General features: G+C 34.5%; 5 protein-coding genes across 11 annotated transcripts in view; 2 read left to right on the forward strand and 3 right to left on the reverse strand.

Moving 5' to 3' along the window:
• Positions 1-890: 890 nt before the first annotated feature.
• On the reverse strand, positions 891-3,678 carry Ns2 (nucleostemin 2). The gene is made up of 3 exons (XM_034320164.2): positions 3,464-3,678; positions 3,260-3,350; positions 891-3,128 (listed from the first exon to the last, which is right to left on the reverse strand). Exon 3 carries the CDS (start codon positions 3,121-3,123, stop codon positions 961-963), a length of 2,163 nt encoding a protein of 720 aa, XP_034176055.2. The 5' UTR covers positions 3,124-3,128; positions 3,260-3,350; positions 3,464-3,678; the 3' UTR covers positions 891-960.
• A 1,321-nt stretch (positions 3,679-4,999) lies between these two features.
• On the forward strand, positions 5,000-9,178 carry LOC117602312 (E3 ubiquitin-protein ligase ZNF598). 2 transcript variants are annotated; one of them, XM_034320162.2, is made up of 3 exons: positions 5,000-5,143; positions 5,514-6,085; positions 6,164-9,178. In XM_034320162.2, exons 2-3 carry the CDS (start codon positions 5,672-5,674, stop codon positions 8,504-8,506), a joined length of 2,757 nt encoding a protein of 918 aa, XP_034176053.2. In that variant the 5' UTR covers positions 5,000-5,143; positions 5,514-5,671; the 3' UTR covers positions 8,507-9,178. The 2 variants fall into 2 exon arrangements, with proteins under 2 accessions (XP_034176053.2, XP_034176054.2); XM_034320163.2 differs by lacking the exon at positions 5,000-5,143 and adding an exon at positions 5,153-5,444.
• A 310-nt stretch (positions 9,179-9,488) lies between these two features.
• On the reverse strand, positions 9,489-11,278 carry Arf102F (ADP-ribosylation factor 2). The gene has a single exon (XM_034320173.2). The coding sequence runs from the start codon at positions 10,456-10,458 to the stop codon at positions 9,916-9,918; it is 543 nt and encodes a 180-aa protein (XP_034176064.1). The 5' UTR covers positions 10,459-11,278; the 3' UTR covers positions 9,489-9,915.
• An 860-nt stretch (positions 11,279-12,138) lies between these two features.
• LOC117602245 (cytochrome P450 4C1) lies at positions 12,139-16,148 on the forward strand. Its single transcript, XM_034319994.2, has 12 exons — positions 12,139-12,576; positions 12,662-12,771; positions 12,848-12,938; positions 13,110-13,295; positions 13,372-13,465; positions 13,536-13,638; positions 13,709-13,802; positions 13,878-13,984; positions 14,064-14,132; positions 14,250-14,418; positions 14,495-14,674; positions 15,112-16,148. Exons 1-12 carry the CDS (start codon positions 12,423-12,425, stop codon positions 15,279-15,281), a joined length of 1,527 nt encoding a protein of 508 aa, XP_034175885.2. The 5' UTR covers positions 12,139-12,422; the 3' UTR covers positions 15,282-16,148.
• Positions 16,126-23,017, reverse strand: part of sns (sticks and stones) — a 202,086-nt gene continuing 195,194 nt past the window's right edge. For 2 of the 6 annotated variants that reach the window (XM_034319985.2, XM_076691778.1), the window contains exons 17-18: positions 22,640-22,826; positions 16,126-22,524 (exon numbers count right to left, since the gene is read on the reverse strand). In XM_034319985.2, the coding sequence (XP_034175876.1) occupies positions 22,097-22,524; positions 22,640-22,826 (615 nt within the window). In that variant the 3' untranslated portion in view covers positions 16,126-22,096. Of the gene's footprint in view, positions 22,525-22,621; positions 22,827-23,017 lie in introns of those variants that run through there. The other 4 variants (XM_034319983.2, XM_034319984.2, XM_034319986.2 and 1 more) reach the window with 2 other exon arrangements.

Genomic DNA, 23,017 nt, shown 5'->3' on the forward strand with positions numbered 1-23,017 from the left:
CTACCACGAATGCGGTGGTGTATAATGGAATTATAAAATTCGGCAATTATTCAACATAGCATTTCTGAAAAAGCTACTGCCGACATAGCGATTGCTGTAATTCATATTGAAGTTGACTAGTTAAACTGTCGGTAGATTATGTTTCCAATTTTGTGCCGTGTATATTATATAATTAGAACGTAAATTTGAAATTCTTTAAATCGTGTCTTATTTATTAAGAATTAATAATATACTGGAATAGAAAACGAAACGCGTTATTCGAAAATCACGAAAATTTATGCGAGGATATTATCTTATATTAAGGTACATTCCGACAGTTTTCTTTTAAGTTGAAATATTCATTACGAATTCAAAGTGTTCTTAAAATATAACTATTGTACTTATTATTGTAACATCTACCGCTTATTACAAAAGTTGAAAAACTACGGCATAATTAGGTATTAATCGCTCTTAGAATTATACGTAAGTATATATGCGTGTATGAATGATGGTGTGAATGATTATATGGTATTGGGTCATTAAGTATGAAACTTGACTTACTGGAAATAAACTTTTTCATTTTGTTGGCAAGTAAAAATAATTTATTATTAGTCAAATTAAAAGATATTCGGGGAAATTCAAAATCCAAAAATTTACATTCTGACATTTGTAAAATTTCATACTTAATGATCCAATACGTATTTTGGAAAATATTGTCTCATGAAAGAAATATATATATATACATTGTAATCCACCTTCAAATTGTGTGTCGTGTAAATCAATAGTTTCTTGCCGTCGTAACCTTTAATAATTAATAAATATTCTTCTTTAAACTGTATGTTGTTTCTTTCCCCATTACATTTTTAAAATAATTATCTTTTTCATAAACACATTTAATATAAATATGTCATTTTTAATACCAAGTAGATTAACAAGTTCATTATAATACATTAATAATTTCTTATCCTATTCATGTACAAATTATGTTCGTTTAATTTTAGGAACCTTTCTATTTCTATTTCTATTTTTCACATTAGTAACTTCATAAAAATTACTACCAACTTTCTTTCTTTTACTGGCTCTTTCTAAAGCTCGTTTTTGTTTACTTGTTAATGTCCTTCCTACTTTTCCTATTGAATGTTCCACTTTACCAGATACAGCAGAAATTTTAAATGTACCACTACTAGATACAGTATTTTTATCCAACATTTCACTATCGCTAGAATCGTATTCTTCTTCTCTTATATCATATGCACTTTGCAGCAAAGTATCTTTCTCTAATGGTAGATGAATTTCATCATCAGAATATTCATTATTTGCCTCATTATCATTTTCATCATTTTCAATATTTTTATTACATTCGCCATTTTCTTTATTTTCTACTAACAATGTTTCTTCAATGGATACATTTTGATCATCTTGAATTTCACTCATATCGTTGTCATCTACGTCTGATGAAATAGAACTAATTTCAATACCATTTTCACTTTCATTGTTATTTACAGATTTATTGTCTTCAACGGGTAATACATTTCGAATATCGTCACCGTAATATGATAAACCAACTCTTATTTTCCGAAAATCTTGTATTACAGACAATTCAAGTTTGGCTGGTTCTTTGTTTGGTACAGTTTCAGTTTCATCTGTGCCAACATCATTTTCCTGTTCAGTATTATTATTTTCAACAGAAGGTTCATTAGTTTCTGCTCTTGTTAATGGTTCTTCAAAACCAGGAGGAGGAATATAAAATGGTAATTTACCGCGTTGCCAATCATTTAAAACCATTCGTGAAGCAATGGTAATATCTGGTTCTGCTTTTTTTAACAATTTTCCAGTTCTACGTGCTAACTTTTCCAAAAAATCGATGTGATCGTTCCATTCGTCAATCTTATAAGTTTTACGTATATAATCTGGTTTTACGCGCGATAGTACTTCTTCAACGTAATCTTCAGGATTTTTAACAAGTTCTACCCTAACTACACTCTTCAAAACTTTTTCTGTATCAGTTTCTGATGATGGATAAACTACACCTGGACAGTCTATTAAGTAAATACGACGCATCAAAGTAATATACTGCCATACTTTCGTTTCACCCGCGATTGGTGCAACTTTACATACTTTTTTCGATCTTAAAGTATTTATAACTGAACTTTTCCCGGTATTAGGATATCCTATAAAGCCTACACTGATTTGTTTCTTATCCATATGTAATTTTGCAAATTGACGTAATAAATTAATTAAAGAACCTTTACCAAATGGATGTGTCATTGAGGCATGAAATGCTACTGTTGGATATTCTGAACTTAAAATTGCAACCCATCTTTGTGTAACCCATGTTGGAACAAGATCTACCTTATTTAAAATGAACATTAAATGTTTGTGAGGCTTCTCTGTTTTCAAATATTTCTCTATGGGTGGAGATCTAGTACCTATAGGATCCCTAGCATCCAATACTTGTAAAACAACATCAGAGGAATCTATAACTTTATATAATTCATTCCAAATTCTTTTGCTTTGTCCTGCTGACATGATCCAGTCCCTCTGCATATCTTTTACACCTGTATCTGGTCTTACAAGATCAAGATCTTTAGAATCTTTTTCTATGTTGTATGTTTCTTCCTTTTGCTCTGCTAATTTTTGTAGTTCATCATATGAAGATATTGGTAAATTTGGTTTTTTCCTTAATTTTTTTGGACCAAACACACTTTCAAAACTTTCTGTATCTAATAAATGCACTCTTGCATTTGCAGCTTTCTGTTGAAGCAGAGTTATTGGCATCTGAGTAGGTTTCATAATAACATTATATGGATCCTTCATAGCTTTCCCTAATTCATCTTGAAACTTTTGTAAAGCATTTTGAGAAATTACTCTCGAATTACCGAACCATCTTTGTGAAGGTTCTACACGAGACATAGTACCAGATGGTTGCCAGCCTTGGAATGGTGCTGGACTAATTATTTTACCTGTGCGGTCACGTTTCGGTTTTTGATTACGATACATTTGCAACCTTTTGATTGTTGCTTTAGTTCGAACTTTAGCTACACCTTTTAATCCTTCTGTGGGTCGTTCAGGATTCATACTATGCCCTGAACGATTGAATCCCTCCTTTCGAGGAGGTTTCGATGTAACTCGTGATTTTGCCATTTTGTCTAAAAGAGCACAGGTAATTTTATATTAATATTTATAATTAAAAATATCAGTAACATTTATCTTAGTGTTGTAAGTTTCACTATCTGAAGTAAAATTAGTTCAATTAAATTGTATTTAAAATTACAAATACCTTTGTTTTTGTATGCACAATTAAATATTACAAAAGGTTTCTTAAAGTGGTTTCGATATTATAATTTATGCATATACTTTAACCATATTTCCTTAAATATTGAATCAATTGTTAAACGTATACACGTGCATAACCTTAAGCTAAAGTATCCATTTGTATACATTCGGGGCCCCGATGCATCGGTGGCGCTCTCTGCATACAGACCTGATTGATTCTGTTTCTCATCATCGACGTTACAATTATTTCATTCGCTTACAGGTACTTTTACATCATACTGCCTTGCCTGCTCTATTACGTCCCCCTTTTAGTCGCCTTTTACGACAGGCAGAGGATGCCGAGGCTGTATTCTAAGCCCCCCAGCCACAGGGGGTAGATACAGACCTGATATCATCTTGGGGTGTCAGGGACCCCGTTGACCGTTTCAACGTGCCGACAAAGTACCTTTTGGGGTGTCAGGGACCCCGTTGACCGTTCCAGCGTGCCGACAAAAGTACTTCTTGGGGTGTCAGGGACCCCGTTGACTCTTTCGGCGTGCCGACAAATTACCTCTTGGGGTGTCAGGGACCCCGTTGACTCTTTCGGCGTGCCGACGAGTACCTCTTGGGGTGTCAAGGACCCCGTTGACTCTTTCAGCGTGCCGACAAAGTACCTCTTGGGGTGTCAGGGACCCCTTTGACTCCTCCGGCGTGCCGACGAGTACCTCTTGGGGTGTCAGGGACCCCTTTGACTCCTCCGGCGTGCCGACGAGTACCTCTTGGGGTATCAAGGACCCCGTTGACTGTTTCAGCGTGCCGACAAAGTACCTCTTGGGGTGTCAGGGACCCCGTTGACTCTTTTTGCGTACCAGCCTAATATATCATCGTGGGGTGTCAAGGACCCCTGTGACTCTGCACAATAACAAAATATCATTTTGGGGTATCAAGGACCCCCGCGAATATCTACGCACCGACAAAATATCCTCTTGGGGTATCAGGGACCCCGTTGACTCTTTCTGCGCCCCGATCTAATATCATCTTGGGGTGTCAGCGACCCCGAAGCACGGGTGATACTCTTTGCATACCGACATTATGGCATGGGGGTTTCAGGGACCCTGTAGCTCTACGAAAACGGCGGAAACTACTCAACAAATTACCGACTAGGTTTTTGGAGAACACTAGCGCTTTCTATCGGGAAATAGTGGAAACTACTTGTCAGTTACCGACTATTAGATGGTAAGTCGATAAGTAGTTTCCGCTCTCTCTCGATAGGCGGCGCTGGTGTTCAAACGTCTAGTCGGTAAGTTGTTTAATAGTTTCCGCCGTTTTCGTAGAGATGGCGCTACGGTCGGAATTTTAAAAATACTTAATTTATGGCGGTCTGTTTAAAATATAAGTTTGTCAAACGATTATTTTAATAACTTTTCAGACTTGTGCTGATTTTGACTGATTTCTAAAAATTTGAATCGAAGAGAGTTAAAATTGTGTCTTTTCAGTTGTGAGTGCGAGGCATGATAGAAGAGGAATTGTTAAAATAGGCACGACTGTCATATTAACTGTGCTCTGTACATATATTATGCTAACTTCGACTATTCTTGTTAGAATCTTTTCTAATATCACCTACCTTTATTAAAACTTCTATCTAGCTTAACTCAGGGGTGTCTGGAATCCCCAAAATCGTTACCCCACGAGAACAAAGGCATGTCCAGTCTTTTTATATCTGTAGTCACTAACAATAAGATTTAGATAATGTCGGTAATTCAGATTGTGTGACACGATCTCACATAAAGTGGTGAATCTATCATATATGCATTTCGTCTATGCTAGAATTATAAATCGTGATAACCTTTTTCTTTCAGGGACATCCTGTGAGATTTTACCATCTGCTTGCTGGAATATTTTCCAGAGGGTATTGTCAATTTTCCTCTCTAATTTTCGAAAAACTAGTTTCACTCATTCATGAAGAAACACTTTCAATATAGACTGTATTTAAAACATAAACAGTTCCTTGTTCGAAAAATGTTCCTTCTATGGAATAGAATCTAGCGATTGTGAAGTATCAGAATACGTTCATCTTTATTTTACTAACTAAACAAGAAAAATTGTAACAAGATAATTTGATATGTTCATGTGATACTTTATAAGTATTTAAATAAAAAGTTTCCTTAGTAATTGATCTACGTTTGCTATGCAATTTGTATAGTTCAATTGTAACAGTTTAAGATTATATTCGTATAGGATAAATATATCACGAAATTGAAACAACAATTTTGTTACAGGATTGCGTACGACGTTGTATAAAATAGCATAATTTATTTTATCGAAATCGGAGATTGTAATTCATTGGAGATAAACAAAATTGGAATTCATTACATTCTGTGACCAGAGTGTGTATTAATAGAACTTAGTATTCTCAAGAAAAATTTTCATACAAAGAATGTCTGGTAGCAATGAAAGTACTAATAACAACACTTGTGTTGTGTGTTACAAAAATGTTGATATTTATAGTATTGGTATGTGTGAACATCCTGTGTGTTACGAATGTAGTACTAGAATGAGGGTACTTTGCTGTCAGAATGAGTGCCCCATATGCCGTCAAGATTTACCAAAAGTTGTATTTACAAAGGAGATCAAACCCTTTCGTTACTTACATAAAGGCAACTTGTTTGACACAAGATATAATATCTATTTCGATACACCTGACATTCAAAGTAAATTTTATGATTTATTGGCTAATAATTGCAATATTTGTAAAGAAAAAGCAGTGTTTAATAATTTTAACAGTTTAAAAGATCATATGAGACATCAACATGAACTGCATTATTGTGATCTCTGTGTGGAAAATTTAAAGGTATGTTAATATTATTTAGACAATCTCTATAACTGTTTGTTGTGTGATTTTCAAAAAATATATTTCTTTTTATGATAGATATTTTCCCATGAAAGGCGTTGTTATACCAGGTCTGATCTTGCCCAACATAGAAGGAAAGGAGATGTGGATGACAAAAGTCATAAAGGTCATCCACTGTGTGAATTTTGTGATCAACGTTATATGGACAACGACGAGTTGTTTCGACACTTAAGACGAGATCATTTATATTGTCATTTTTGTGACGCGGATGGTTTACATCAATATTATAGCTCTTATGATTACCTCAGAGATCATTTCAGGCAAGAACATTTTCTATGCGAAGAGGGAATGTGCGCGGAGGAAAAATTTACGAGTGTTTTTAGAACTGACATTGATCTTAAAGCGCATAAGGCAAGTATTCATAGTAAGCAGCTGAGCAAGGCTGCTGCTAAGCAAGCGAGAACATTGGAGCTAGAATTCACGCTAGCTCCACGTGGTGAAAATCGGATGAACAGAAGAGGAATGTTAGGCGCATCAACTTCCAGAAGTTCAAGAGATTACGGTGGAAGAGATTATGGTGGGAGAGATTATAATCTCAGGGAATATCAACAAACTGTAACACCAAATACTTCAAATGTATTTGTGTCAAACAACGAACCTACTTTTGTGCAACAACCATCTGTGGATGTACAAAGTACCGAGGAGTTTCCAACATTGGGTAACGCTACACCTGTTGTACCTACCTTAAGTCAGAGTAAAGGTAGAGGTAACGTAACGATTCGTAGTACAATAAGACCTCAGCCACTCGCTGTTACAGACGAAAATTTCCCTGCATTGGGACCGGAATCAGGAAGTACAAGTATATCTAAAACCGTCAACTTCAGTGTATCGAGCGGTAATTCTTCAGGATCGGGTACGCAAACCCAGAAGGGTACAACTTCCAATGTGTCTATTCAAGTAAATCATGAACCAAACGGGACTGTTACTACAAAGGTTTCGGGTCCTAATATTAGAATTCGTCCTGCTCAACTATCAATGGAATCTGATTTTCCTGCGTTGGGTTCAGCAGAACCATCGACCAGTTGTAATACTAACTTGGCTCATTGGAAAGAAGTTCTACAATGGACCTGTTCTTCTAAATCAGCCTCAACATCTGTACCGAAACCTAAAAAGGTTGCGTCACCGCCATTAGTACCCTCTCCGCCACCAATTCAATCTGGGGCAGATTTTCCTACGTTATCAAAATCGTCTAAATCAAAGAAGCAATCGACAATTACTGTAGTACCTTCGTGGAGTCAGCCGCAGAGTTCTAATAACAGTAACAATGTAAAAACGACTACCGACATAACGAAAGGAAAAACGAAAAAGAAAAAGGTTAAACAAAATTGTAATAATAATACTGTTAATGGAAACGATACTACCAGTTCAAGAACAAATGTAAGTACCGTTGTAGTCAAGAAAGAATGCGAGACGTTGAAAAATGCGTGTGCGAACAGTAAAAATGCCATTGATGCTGTACAGTCAAGTTCGCAATTAATGCAAAATACAGATAACATGAGCAACAATGTAAATACATCAAAAAATATGAATGTACAATCTTCGAAGGAGATAGAACAAACTAATAAAAAGGATAAGAAGAAACATAAAAACGTGGATAACGAAACAGTTGTAAATACATATACTGATAATAATACTTCCAATGGAGTACAGAGAAAACGTACAGAATTAAAGATAGATAGTTTAAACTCAACAAACAGAAATGTTCGTCATTTAGAAGAATTTCCAGCTTTAAGTGGAAGTAGTTCTAAGCCACCTGGGTTTACAAATCCACCGCCTGGCTTTGGTACGACAACTCCTCCGCCTCCTGGTTTTTGCATAAAGTACAACAGCATGGATAAATTGAACAGCAGTAATGGATTGACATTTACAAACAGTTCTGGAGAGAGTTATTCAATCTTGCCGGATAATAGTAAGCACAACAGTGCGTATAATTACGTACCCCCGCCGGATTTTCAGAAAAGAAATAAATGTCTGGTAGCTAATGTTAACGAAGTTTTAATGCAACACGATCAAATCGAGGAATTCCGATACATAAGCGGCTTGTTTCGGCAAGGTACGTGTAACGCTCAAGATTATTACACGCGTTGCCGTGAGGCAATGGGTCTCAGTGCTTTCGAGGACGTATTTCCAGAACTGTTAGTTCTGTTACCTGATATCGAAAAGCAGCAAGAACTGTTTAAAATTCATAAAAAGGAGAATGGCAACAAGATAAGAGGTTTAGAAATTTGTGCGACATGCGGTCAAGTATTGAAAAATTCCGATTTTCGAACGCATATGGCTAGTCATACATTAGAAAATCATTTTCCAGCCTTGGGTAAAAGTAATGTTCCGCCCCAAAAGAATTCTTGGGTACGTAAATGAGTATAGATCTCTTTCTTTAATTAATAACTACAAATTCTGCCCAGACTCTGTAAGCTACCAATAAAGGAAATATGCTGAACAAATATTTTTGTGGTTGGCATCAATGTAAAATAATCAGTTAATTTAAACATTACTGACAGAAGACACGGTACATATTCCAGTGGTCAGTTACTAGTATTGAAATTTAGTTTGAACAAATTACCATGTTTTACTTGGTGTTTGTTCAATGACTTGTGTGATTGCTGCCTAAAATAAAAAAAAAAATTTGTTATCAAATGGTTGTACTAATAATTTTGTGAAATGCATATAGCAAACAAAGTCAATAATTCAATGTATAATAACAAATTTTTGTGTAAATTAATTTAAACAAATTTAACACTTGACACATATAAATAAGATATTCATATTAAAATGTTTTAAATCAATGCTCTATTCTGTCATATGTTAAAACTATTGTGTATATATATACATATATATATATTATATTACTCATAAGTAGAAAACATTTCTATAATTTATTAATTGTCTTTTATGGAGTAGAAGAGGAATAGAATTTTATGGTGCATACAAAAATAACACTGCATATTAACAAATTATTTGATACATTATACACTATACAGTGCATATATTGATAATGTACTGTTTTGTACTATAATAAAATTATTACTTTGAGTTATCCAATAAGATTACAAAATGTAATTGTCTTTACATCTCCTCATTATACACTTTCAAAATTTTATTAGAAAAGAAGAAAGTGTTATGATAGAAGTTTACAGTTTAATCCATGTATCTTTATTACTAAATTGTTTTAATTTATAAGCATATGGTATATTACAAGTATCATATTAAAAAAGAAATTATAAACCAGGGAAAAGGTAAGTTTTTCAAACTTTCATTTTTATAATTTATTGTTGCATAGATGCAGAGTAAAGTCCATAGAAGTATAAAATTTGTTTATACTTTCTTGCAAAATAAGGAGAAAATATATATTAAAATTAATGTAGAAATATTCCATGTTTTATTTTAAATTGAAGATACACCTTTAAGTAAACTTATAACTTTTTCAATTGGAATTATATGTCACATACAAATAATATATAACTGGTAAATATACACACTCATCTAATTAATAGACTTACTTTATTTTTATCTTTTCCTTTTTTCTGTTTTATCTTTTTTGAAAAATGTCACTTTAAAAATGAAACCTGTGTAAGCATCATGACAATTGAGTTGGTCATGTTATATTCTGTTATTTCAAGCAATTTTTATCTTAGAAATTACAATCACAGTGGTATTAAACATGTACACATAGTGCGTAATCTGACAAAACGGAAACTGCAACCTGTCTTCTACATCCATGCTCAATGATTAAACTGTTCATGAAGATAATGAATAACGACAATGCTTTATCACTTTTTAGCCAGTTCATTACTCAACCAATCAAGTCCTTCGTATAATCCGTGTCCTTGAGTAGCACAGGTGCTTTGAATATACCAATGACGGCCACGTAATGAATTAAGTCCTAATTTATCTGTAAGTTCAGCTGCTGACATAGCATTTGGTAAGTCCTGTTTATTAGCAAATACTAAGAGAACTGCATCTCTCAGTTCATCTTCTTTCAACATGTTTGCTAATTCACGTTCCGCCTCAGCGATACGTTCACGGTCATTACTGTCAACAACATAAATGAGGCCTTGTGTGTTTTGGAAGTAATGTCTCCAGAGTGGTCTGATTTTATCCTGACCACCGACATCCCACACCGTGAAGCATATATTTCTGTATTCAACAGTTTCAACATTGAATCCTATGGTAGGTATTGTTGTGACAATTTCACCAAGCTTCAATTTGTACAATATTGTAGTTTTTCCAGCAGCATCCAAACCTACCATTAATATTCTCATTTGCTTTTTACCAAAGAGCCGGGTAAGTAAGCTACTGATTGTTAGGCCCATTTTGTTTGGGAAGACACTGACGTGGTTTCAATTGTTCGAACTAAATACTCTTTTAATTGGAAAATTTTCAAACTATATACGTATCACTGTATCTCTTTTAGCGATACGTATCGCACAAGAAATTAAGATTCTCAGAATCTTAAAAGTATGACGACGTTTACAACAATGCCGTTAACACACCTTACAGACAATAATAGCAAACGTCACCTCAAGGAAAACGTATTATTCCGGAAATAGTTGGCAAAATTGGTCACGCACACCAACTCTTATTTAAAAGTACCGAATGAAAATGAATCGCATATGATCTCGATATTCGAAATAATCATATCCCCTTGTAATACTAAACTTTTACCATAGTAAACGAATATATTACTGAAATTTCGTTAAAGCTCCTCACTGAAACTTACGACACGAATTATGATGAAACGAGAGTGACGTGTTCTACGGGCATAACCTATTTGCTATATACTGGAGCGCCTAATTTAAGTGTGCTATCCTGTCATTGCTTATAATATAGTCAATTAATATTTATCGCTTATTTTATATAACATTCGCAATTTGTAATTGTTTTAATTATTTAAGTATGTACAAACAAGTTCATAATAAAAAAATTCAATTAAATTTGAAAGTTCTTCATTGTTCACTATTGAACCTTTTCCTTATATTGTTGATATATCGCATTTTATTTTACAGCAAGTTTAAAAATTTCAGAGAAAAAAGTGACATTCCATTACCAACCTTAAGATATTATTAGTTACGTCATTTCCGAAAAGAAAATACGAATATGTATTCACGTTGTAATCAAAGAATAAGATTACATAGATGGATACATTCGTGTCGACGCTCAAAGAGCTACTGCTTCCCACCACCGGAGCGCTACTTATTTATAGGAGAGTTAGGCGCCAATTTCAAATGGGTACGCGAACACGTTTAATTCATTTTCTGCGTTAGTAAATGATACAGTTGATTAAAATTAAAAATAATTAGCTATAAATAATGAAAAGCGAGGATAAAATATAACAATATTTAATAATACTAAAGTTTTAGATAAGAATGTTTAATAAATAACGCGACATAATTGTTTTAAATGCGACAATTTTGATATATCTACTGGAACATTTCAATTAGAATACTGATAACTGATTTTACAATTCTATTTTTATCTAATTTGGATAATTTATATTATGATAGTAAAAGAAGGTAAGACTGATTAAAATGAGAAGAGATAATCACAAGGAAAAGTATCGTTAATATAAATTATTATTATTAAAAAAATAGGAATCATTATAGGAAACAAAGTTCATGCGAACATTAGGTCAGTTTAATATGATAATAAACAGTTACTAAAATTTCCAAAGATAAAACATTATTACCAATGTATTATTGTTATCAATTAACAATTTGATATTAATATTGTTATCAATTTGAAATGTATTACGAACTCTGAAAATTTTGAAATTTCATCATTTGTAGCATTGATTAAATAAAAAATAATACAAATTGTAATATTATTAATCCTCGGAAATAAAAGATTACAACATAAACTTTCTGAAATTCCTTTTATCACTGTGGTGTTTACCAGCGAAAGTGTTTTATTTCTGTAATTCCTATCAATTACACGTCACGATGGCACAAAAACTTCTATCAGACTCATCGTTGCATTTTGCGCGATATGCTTCTGTATAACTTGAATTTGAAGCGGAGCTGCTGGTTCAGTAGTACTATACAAGATAGGCAGCTATAAACACTCGACATTTGTTTAATGATTTAAAAATCGTAACAGAGACGAGTAAATGTTGTGTTTAAGGGTCAATTAAAAAAGGAGAGATCTACACAAAGTGTTTGTTAATAATGCGATTAAATATCATCGATATAATTGACAAGGTTTTCTTGATGGAAAGTAAATAAATGCAAAAAGTGTATCTTGAAGAAATAAAATTATTGAAAGTAGATAATTTTTGAAAATGATCGTTGTGATATTACTTCTTGTGTTACTTGGAGTTATTGTGCACTTTTTTACCCTACATTATGGGAAACTGGGAAGGATGATGAATTCGATACCGGGCCCTCAGGCAATTCCAATTTTTGGCAATCTGCTCACCCTTCAGGTTTCGTCACGTAAGAGAAGCAAGAAATTAATAACTTCAGTAACAATTTTTCATTTTTCCCGATTTTCAAGTAATATTTGTAATTTCATTTACAGACGATCTTTGGAAAATTATGCGCAAAATGAGTAATCAATACTATCCAATCTATAGACTATGGAGTTTTACAATGCCATTCCTTAATATTCGTCACCCGAATGATATTGAGGTAATTAGTAACAATTAGAAGGATTTAAAAAATGCGAATATTAAGTTTAATCAAAATTATTTTCCCTCGTATATAGACAATTCTTGGAAATCCAAAATCCATTCAGAAAAGTACCGTCTACGATCTTTTGAAACCTTGGTTCGGCACTGGTCTTCTCACCAGTTCAGGTATCATATCTTTGTTGTTTCCTATTTATAGAGTTATCTTATTTTTCCGCTTAACTTTAATGAAAACTTCCACCGAGGCGATTACCGAAATAAACAACAAGAATGAAGATACGCATTAACAATGAGGCAATAAACAATACGATTTTAAAAATCAGAATATTTATTTTTCAGGCCGCAAATGGCATTTGCGAAGAAAAATATTGACTCCTGCGTTTCATTTCAATGTACTACGACAATTTGTTGACGTTTTTATCGAAGAATCAGAGCGTATGATTAAGATACTAAAGAGCGAACAGGGTCCTGTGGTCAAGGATTTACTGCCTATCATTAGCGAACATACTCTAAACGTCATATGTGGTAAATTAACGAGCAATTTTAACGCATACATTCAGTGATATTCAGTTGAAAATGATAAGACATATATCTTTTACAGAAACTTCGATGGGAACTTCGTTAAAAGACAAAGGGGTATTTCAGTACAAGTACCGGAAAGCTGTGTACGATATGGGACAAGTTCAGGTGTACAGGTAAATAATTTTGAAAATTGTAAAATTACACTAATGTGAAAAATATTTATAATCTGAATTCCTCTCATAGACTTGTAAGGCCCTGGTTACATTATGAATTTCTCCTTGCATGTGTTCCCAAGGGATGGGAACAATGTAGACTACTAAAAATATTGCATGGATTCACGAAGCAGGTAAGGATATAAATAAAAACTGAATAAATCTAAATTATCAACGACATTTGTAAACTATAATATAATTTAGATTATTCGAGAACGAAAAGAATATCACGATCAGACCGATGGTAGATATTTATCTGGATTTGATGATGATTCAAGCGGACAAAAAGACATGGGAAGTATGTAACATATGATTCTTTTTCACTGTAGTGAAGTTTAATGAAAAATATTAAAAAAATAAAATGTTTCTGCAGTTCATAAAAGAAGACTCGCTATGCTTGATCTTTTGATAGCAGCGCATCGAAACAATCAAATAGACGATGAAGGTATCCGGGAAGAAGTAGATACGTTTATGTTTAGGGTACGTTCTATCATTATTCTTTTCATATTGTTAGACAAAATTATATTTGACATATCAGGAAGATTGTTTTTTGTTACAGGGACACGATACCACAGCGATGAGTATTTGCTTTACTATATTGCTTCTTGCTGAACATAAAGAGATACAGGTGATTAACTTTAAAAGAATTAACAAAGAAAACATTTGAAAATTTGTCAAACATTTCATTAAAAAAAAAATTTCTTCGATCTAAAATCGAAATTAAAAAAGAAATCATTGTTTCCAGGAACGTGCTAGGATCGAAGTGAATCGAGTTATGGAAGAAAACGAAGGGAAAATGACAATGTCCGCTCTTCAGAATCTTTCATATTTGGAAAGGTGTATCAAAGAGTCTCTGCGACTTTATCCAAGTGTACCTTTCATATCCCGTGCACCGGAAATGGACACGAAACTAAGTAACTATAACTAAGCATAAAAAATATATAATTCCGTAGAATTATGTATTTTTGATGCCGATAATGTATTTTACAGGTAATTATGTCGTACCTGCCAAAACCATAGTCCATCTGCATATTGCCGATGTTCATAGGGATCCAAAATATTGGCCAAATCCAGATGTGTTTGATCCAGATAGATTTCTGCCAGAAAATATGCATGGACGACATCCTTACTCTTATGTACCTTTTAGCGCTGGTCCACGAAATTGTATAGGTAAGGTTTTATTTATACAGATTTTATTTACGGACACGCTAGTAATATTATTAATATTAATTAACACTAGAATTATTAATTAATAACACTGAGAAATTAGAGCGTGCGATCTGAGTCACGTGAGCGTCGGCTACAAACCAACCTCGACCGCGGTCGCGAACAAACTACTAGGCGCGTCGCGTTGGTTCGTAACCGGCACTACTACGACCGCGCATGCGCACTAGGCGCGCTTTGATTGCTCGGTGTTTTTAATTAATAACTCGAAAACTAAGCTTTAACAAGCATTTTGGTAAAGGGAAAAGTTGTTCAGAATCACCTCAGCTACCACCCCCTCAAAGGGTACCCACCCCTAGTATTCTAAACACCCTGTATCTTCAATAATTTCGGATCTATAGTATCCGTAACGAACGCGTTAATAATTAATGTTTAATTCGTAGGACAACGATTTGCTATGTTGGAACTAAAAGCGACAATAGGACTTCTTTTACACAATTTTTATCTGGAGCCTGTAGACTATTTAAAGGATATTACCATTACCACGGACCTGGTTATACGCCCGGCCCATCCGATTCGGACGAAATTTATTCCTATTGAGACTACCTGTTAATATTCACCTAATTTTACTCCTATTATACAAATAGATCTATCTATTGTGTTTACGATGTGAAACGGTCAATACAGGTTAAAATAAATACATAGCTTTTTTTACAAATAATTATGGTTTTGTTCTTCCTTAGATTTGACTAACAACATATTAGGGATATGCAAAAGAATATTCTTTATTACAATATTTTGCTATATTAGCAAATGAAGGAAGTTAAATTCAAAGAGTAACAATTTTTGCATATCTCTAATAACAACTGAAAATATTGTTACGGGAAAGTAACAAGTGGTGGAATATATAGTTGACGGTCACTTTTTAATAGTTGAAATAGGAAAACAATGTACAGATACAGAATTTACATTCCTAGCCGACGTAAGTTGCTAGATAAAATGTTGTTAATCGTGTAGTAAAAATGAATTAAAATAAAAACGATACACTTAACGAGGTGGCTTATCCCTTCATTTTCATTTCATTATCTATTCGCTTATCCGTTAGTCGTTTACCTAATTACGATGATTGAATTAGTTAATTATAATTATGTCTTTTGTATAGACACACAGGTGTGAATACGTAATGGAGATTCTTAAAAGCTAGACAATGTGTTTTTTTTTTCTTCTTCTCTTTACTTTGGTTTTAAAGTAAGGACTAGTACGTTGAGCTTCGCTCTGTCTTTATGTGTAAAATAGAAACGAATAAAGGAAATATAATTCCGTTTTCTCTTTTTGTTAGAAATCAACGCGTCGGAAGCATCAAGGGCGATTATCGTGTTTAATTACAATTAGAATGTGAAGGGTTGTTCTTTCGCTAAGTTACACGAGAAATACGATCACATATGCTATGAGCACAGTTGTTTTTTTTTTTTTTTTTTTAGTAGAAGTTTAATTACGCGTATGAATATTCCATACAGTCGCACGATGTATGTTTCCACGAAACTATTAGCGAGATATTAGAAATTCTATCATATGAAGGGTGGACAATTTTTCAGATTGAACAATTTTTGAAATGTAATTAAAAGACAAGGAGAGAATTGGTCCAAACATTCTATGAATGATTGATTATTTAATAAATGATAAATTGTGTTCTCCTTGTAAGATGGTATAGTTAATATGTTAATTTTTCCAATTATAGCAAAATATCAGGACAAATATATAATAGAATGTACTATAGTTGCGTTTAAAGACACTCCGTGTGACCATAATGTTGCATGTGTTTCTATTAAATTTAAGGTGCGATGAAGGCACGAGGCGTGTGTTATTGAGACTTGTGCAAAAACGTGCAGTGAAATGAGCACAAAGGATGGGATGTATACGATAATCATCGCCATTTAAAACGCTTCACCGGCTGGAACTCGTGTTTCCAAAATTGTAATTCACGTCCATAATCGTCATCAACGATTTACACAGACGACAAGCGAAGCTCACAGAGTAAATGTATACCATTTAGAATTGGAAATGTAATTTAGAATTAGAATGTAAAAATACTATGTATATATACAAGTAATTAATGTAATACCAATCGCTTGGTATCCTTAGTTTATATTACACGGTTGTCTCTGTCTTTATCATCGGAGAGTTTCTCTACCGTTTTCATCAGTATATTATTTTCTTTTTTCTTTTTTTTTTCATTTTTCAGTTGTTCATTATCGGTTGTACTTACGAACAGCGACGATTGCTCCAAACAATTACATTTCGTTTTATAAATTCTGATCGAAATAAAGTACCCGCGTAACAATAACATCGTCTCGCTACGTTTCATATATTTTATACACCAAGAATGTCGATTTTTTATTTTTATTTTTGTTGGCACACAAACGGAAGCAAACATATATCCGATGATACGCTTAACAATTAACGATATATCATTTATTTTTGCATCGCTCAATTGGAGCAAGATATCCCTTCATTAAATTAACATTTCACTATTATTTCTGTTCCAATCTCGCGTTGCTTTTGTTTTTAAATAATATAAAGTTTAAATTAAATGTGAATATCAATGATTTTGCCATTCGTTTGATAGTTGCCGAGTATTTAAAAAATATATATGTGTATGTAGTTCTTTAAAATCGACTACTTTCGAGAGCTTCTCAGCGCTTTTACAAATGATGAAACGCAACGATTGTATCGGAGATCAAAGTATTCTCGTGTTTCTTTTGTTTTTTAACTCTATCGAACAAGAAATCGAAATTCAATAGAAAAATCGAGTCGTTCGAACACCATTTATGAACGGCTCGGTGTTTACCAGTCTTCGCCTCTTGTGGAAATGGTAATTTTGGAACGGATAAGTTCGTTACGATAAAATTCGTTACGTCACTTTCGGCGATTTATACAATATAAATACGCAAGTTTCGTGGGCAATTTTATGTCGTTCCCCTTTCAAAAAAAAAAGGCCGACGTCGCTCGGTGAGAATCATTTTCTCTTCGTGTTTAAAAGAATAGAAAAAAAATGATTACCAAGAAAAACCATCAAAATTGATACGAACATTTTTAGTACCTATTTTACGAAAGCTCTCGATCGTATTTTCTTAATTTGATATATAATTCGTTATGCATTTGAATTCTTTTTTTTTCATCTTCCCCCTCTTTCATCATCATCATCATCATCTTGTCTATCTAAGTTTCGTATATGTACAGTATATACATGTAAAACGGTTAATTTATATCCTCGTACCTTAATGATTGTATAATTAGGATTGACTATGTCTTAGAATAATCAACGGAATTATTAATTATTGTGTAAAATATCAAATATCGTACTGTTAGATGGTATGTCCATCTCCAAGGTACCATTTTGGACGAAATATCGGTCCGTCTAACATGCCTAGCACTTTGATGAGCAAATACTTTGGAGATTACATAATCTAATTTAATATCAGGTAATATTAAGTATTAGATGATTTTTCGTTAATTACAAATATAAAACATGTATATGTAAATAGAATTCTTAATTATGCGCAAACATGTTCTCTAATTGAGCATACGTGAATTTTTTTTTTTATCATCAGTCTAAGCCGAACTGTGCGGCTCCATACACAACAGCAGCAGTTAACAATACACGTTATTTTTTTTTTTTTTAATTATTTAAGCTTTCGTAGAATCTACCGTAACAAATCAGTGTCCACCTCCTTCTTCGTCTTCTACACTTCCACCTTCTCCTCCTCCTCCTTCTCCTCCCTTAATGAAATAACAATAGCGCATGCTACGAAAAACTTGAATATCCGTAAAACTTTCAAACAGTTTCTCAAGCATAAAACACACATGACAACGGTGCGGAAAGTATACAATATCAATTTCGTGTGCATACGCTTCTGAGTTCTTTTTTTTTTTTTATATCGTCACGTGTAATTTCATCTCTTTCCTCCTTCTGTTACGTGTCTTTTTTTAATTTTCTGATAACAGAGAAATGATAGAGGCTCTATCGTAAACGTCCTCCGCGAATCGCACCGTGGGAAAATGAAGAGGCGAAAATAGAGTATGATACGATTAGCTCGAGACTCTTACCATACAAGTACGATTGCTCGAAAAATATTCATGTATATTTTGAGCAATCTTACTAATTTACGTGTTCCTTAAATTATAGTCGTACAATACGCGAGCCAAATTAGAAGTGGAACGACAGTTCGTTTTCCAGTAAAAGAAGGAATTTAGATTGGACGCGTATTGATTGTACGATCTTCATGGAAATTGAATGAAATTTACACGTTTGTCGACTGATACTATGAGTTTTTCGCTGCTGATGACGCGTTTTAGGGATGGGATCAAGTATTTATGAATTTAAGTCAATTTTAGAATGAAAAATTTTCATTTACCTATGCAATTAGAATTCTATATGCAGAAAAATTCTATGATGTGTACAGTATCGAGAAGGAAATTTTCCTTAAGTAAATTTACTATGCTCGGTACTGTACTTGAAGAATTCGAACCTGTTTGTAATAATATCTACTTGGATCCCATCCCTAATAATCATGTGTTGTCTCTCCCTTACGATAGGCCAAACGATTATGCGATCATTTTCTATCTCTTTTTCATTTTCTCTGCTTTCTTTTCAAAAATATATGTCGACTACTTAGGCTTTCGGTAAACGGAAAGACGTTGTCTCGTCCGATAACTGGAATAATGTTTCTCAGATTACAATACGTGGCCTAGCATAATAACCCTATACAAATACTTTATTATAGCTTAGGTAAAGTGAGACCCTCATATGATCCATTTTTTAATTACTTCTTTTTTCTTCTTTTTTTCCCTTTTTTGTTTTTGTTTCTGAAGTGTGTGTGTTTACGTGTACGTGTACGTGTACGTGTATGAAACGCTGAGCATATCGCACTATATACAAGGATAATCAATTCAATCGAAATAAATTGCAAAAATATATATGTATAAACATTTAGTTGAACTACGTTTTTCTGTCTTATCGTTTTGCATAAAGATCGTTCTTATGCAAATGCAACTTCTAACTTGGCTGTGCCAGGGAAATATAGATTACTCTTAACTAAACTCATACTCGCATAATTAAACTTATGTACTATTGTCTTTTTTCAAGATATCACTACTCCAAGACGTTCACTTTTACTTCCTTCATTTCTATCCTTTTCGTTTATAATTATTTTAACAAACTTCACTGATTATGTTGATTACATTTCCCTTTCAAATTTTTCATTTCGTTGCGATATTATGTATATATTTATTAAATTTTTTATATTTTCAGTAGGAAATATAAGTGGCTCGAAGCAACTGTCATTTTTAGCGAGATCTCGGTAATAAGTCAACGGCTTTCACGTGTTAACGATTCTTGTAAAAAAAGGTATCGCGATCGCGGTACGAAAATACAAAATTAGGCAGTGAAGTGAAAGCAGTAAAAATCTTTCATATATCGTAACGTTATATTAAAAAAGAAGATCGCTTACTAACTATTCTTCTTTTTCTTTTCACAAACATCATCGTTTGCAAACATTTGGCATCCTTTACAATTTTTGTTTCTTGTAAAATTAGTTGCATAAAGTACCGCGTTGCGTGATAAATCATTTGTTAAATCAACGCGCGTTCGACTGTCACGTGAAAACTGTTCAACTTGTAGATATTTTCCCAACCTTTGTCATGGTTTCATTAATATTTTCTGCCGTACGATCGAGTTCCATAAACGAAACTTGATAATCACTCAATTGGCAAACGAAAACATTCATTTTGTTATAACAGTTTGAATGGCGATGGCCATTTCATGCAAAGAGCGCAACAACGATGTAACGGCGTTTGAACGCGTCTCTTTACACGATAATTGTAACCAATTAAACTATTCGTAGTATTGACTTTAGAATTCGGCAGTGAAAACTTTGTTTTCTACGTAAACGTTTGAAATGCATATTTGCAAAATAAAAAGACGCGGAAAAAGGAAGTTTATGTATTTTCGCGATCTCAAAAGTTTCCCGCCGCGAGAAGCGCGAAAATTTTGATCGCAATTTCAGTCGTTCCTGGATATTCTTAACAACTGAATTTCGCTAAAATTTTATTAAGCTCAAGAGGATAAAAGCTGAAATCACTTGTACGTCTCGTGCATTAGAAATTTTCTTATCTAAACGTTGCCTAATATTTTTAATACCTATAATCCAGCTCTTCGTACGCTAGCTTCTGTTCATTGCGAGTAACGCTCTGTTCGATTCAACAAAGTCAGCCGCGTGTAATGAGCAAGATGGTAAGGGAAGAAGGAAATCAGTTGAATTTCACTACCGTTTACAAACTTCCGTCAACTGTTTCCCTGTGTAAAACGATTGTCTCGCTTCCTTCAAGAATTTCAAACAATAGCCCGCCAAGTATCGGGGTAGACCGATGTTTCCTCAACCAATTTTCAAACGAAACCATGGACGGTCGTACGTATTCGTGAAAGAACGAAGGAAACACGCGAATATGCGATTTTCACGGTGACACTGAAAGAGCAGCGTTACTTCGATGATACTACGGATATACTAAATCTTTGATTTACTTTCAAAAGAGTTGCTGCCATCGAAAGATATCTCACAGACATCTTCTTTTTCTTTGAAACCATCAGTACCTTTGTCCTGTCAATGCTTAATGATAATTCATACAATTAATAGTCCTACTAATAGGACGTAAAATTAGCCGAGCCGGATGAAAAACTTTAGTACCGCCAGCAGGACGTTGTTCGAATTATCATTGAAGCAGGATCAAATACCTATTGTACATTGTAAATGAACGTATTCGTAAGTTCATACTTTACCTCTGTACGTATCAGTTCACGTGTCACTGTATGAAATCGGCACAACGAATACCTACAAAATAAAATGAATCACTGGTGTCACGAAGATATCTTCCGACTTTTCATTCCAGCTAGTTGTTCACCGTTTCTTCAACTCGACCACGTGATATGCGAAATGATTTACCATATGTCCTTGAAAACTAACGAAACGAGCAATAAGGAATGCATTCTAAATCGCAACGACGTACCGCGTGCATCTTAAAATTATCACTTTAGAAAACCGTGAATGTATGCGCAGCGTACACGGTTTCTCACTCTACTTACATGCTTCATTACTTTCTTTTCGGGTTCAAGGAGGATATACGAGAAGGTCGTTGGAGCACCCACACGAAACTCACGCAGCGTTGTTGCTGCAGCAGCAACGAATTCATTTTTTTTTCTTTCAGTCCTTGCTGATTGTGTCTCGAGTGTGACGCCTGATGATTCAAAAGTTCAAGGTCACCCTCGAGGTGAGATTAGAGCCTGGTGGTTCTTTCTGTAACGGTAACAGTCTCGTCCCTCGGCACGGCGCGATATTTACCACGCACCGAACTGGGGCCGAATATCGGTGATCCTCAGACAAGATGGCCGTCGATATCGGAATAAGCTGGCGTGGGGGTGAAGGTTGACAATGGATGACCATGGGTGTGCGCGTTGCTGGGCACAGAACGTGCGAAGGTGGTTGGCGGCGGTGGTACCGACGGAGGTATCGGCGACTTCGAACCGGCGGTCATCACTGTCACATCCGGCGGCGGTACTGGACGTGGCAGGGTTCTGCTACGCGTCAGTGTTCCCGTTCCGCTGTTCACGTGACTCGACATGATGTGTCCCGTGGGACTCATGGATGGATAGTAGCTGCCTGAACCTGGTTCGCTGACCACCGGTATCGGGCTGTGATTCGTCTCGTACCCCATGTAGCGCCCGTTGTCGATCTCCACGCTGTAGAAGTTCACGTCGTTCGGCGGGGCTGGACTGGGGTTTCCGATGTAACTTGATTTCGAAACTGCAATTTCATCGAAGGAAAGTCAGTCATCTTTTCGATATGACATTTTTCTGAATCTCGTAATAATGGCATGTTTCAAAAATGTATGATTAAATACCGTTACAAAAAGATGTACCGGAAAGCGTTCCACTAGCGGTAGTTCGTTGGGGCGGTGAATCCATGCTCATAGGTGGTTGAATGTGGTTGCCACGACGACCAAGGGTTCCTTGATGATGTACCTGCATTTCCATGTTCCCCTTCCCAAAATCTTGCATAGTTTGATCAATTAAATACGTGCTGGCTGCTGTCTTCCTACCCTCGTCCTATTTGGATTACATAGAGAGAGAAATGGTATTGTTAAATCAACATATACTTAAAGCAGATAAACCTGCAACGTGCCTATCAAAATCGTTAATGTAACATTCTATCGGATCGTGTACATATAATACAGCGAGTTTCGTATTTCCAGCATTCGTAGCGTATCAGTATGAAAGTACATATGTTACCAGTTTCA

This window comes from Osmia lignaria, chromosome 13, assembly GCF_051020975.1.
Source record: "Osmia lignaria lignaria isolate PbOS001 chromosome 13, iyOsmLign1, whole genome shotgun sequence".
Taxonomy (NCBI): domain Eukaryota; kingdom Metazoa; phylum Arthropoda; class Insecta; order Hymenoptera; family Megachilidae; genus Osmia; species Osmia lignaria.

What these genes read in the sequence shown, in the direction of transcription:
- Ns2 (XM_034320164.2), bottom strand. Translation starts at nt 3,123, where the DNA reads ATGGCAAAATCACGAGTTACATCGAAACCTCCTCGAAAGGAGGGATTC.
- LOC117602312 (XM_034320162.2), top strand. Translation starts at nt 5,672, where the DNA reads ATGTCTGGTAGCAATGAAAGTACTAATAACAACACTTGTGTTGTGTGT. An exon ending in TCTGTGTGGAAAATTTAAAG is followed by an intron (nt 6,086 to 6,163) that starts GTATGTTAATAT and finishes TTTTTATGATAG; the next exon opens with ATATTTTCCCATGAAAGGCG.
- Arf102F (XM_034320173.2), bottom strand. Translation starts at nt 10,458, where the DNA reads ATGGGCCTAACAATCAGTAGCTTACTTACCCGGCTCTTTGGTAAAAAG.
- LOC117602245 (XM_034319994.2), top strand. Translation starts at nt 12,423, where the DNA reads ATGATCGTTGTGATATTACTTCTTGTGTTACTTGGAGTTATTGTGCAC. An exon ending in GTCACCCGAATGATATTGAG is followed by an intron (nt 12,772 to 12,847) that starts GTAATTAGTAAC and finishes CCTCGTATATAG; the next exon opens with ACAATTCTTGGAAATCCAAA. An exon ending in CTGAACATAAAGAGATACAG is followed by an intron (nt 14,133 to 14,249) that starts GTGATTAACTTT and finishes CATTGTTTCCAG; the next exon opens with GAACGTGCTAGGATCGAAGT.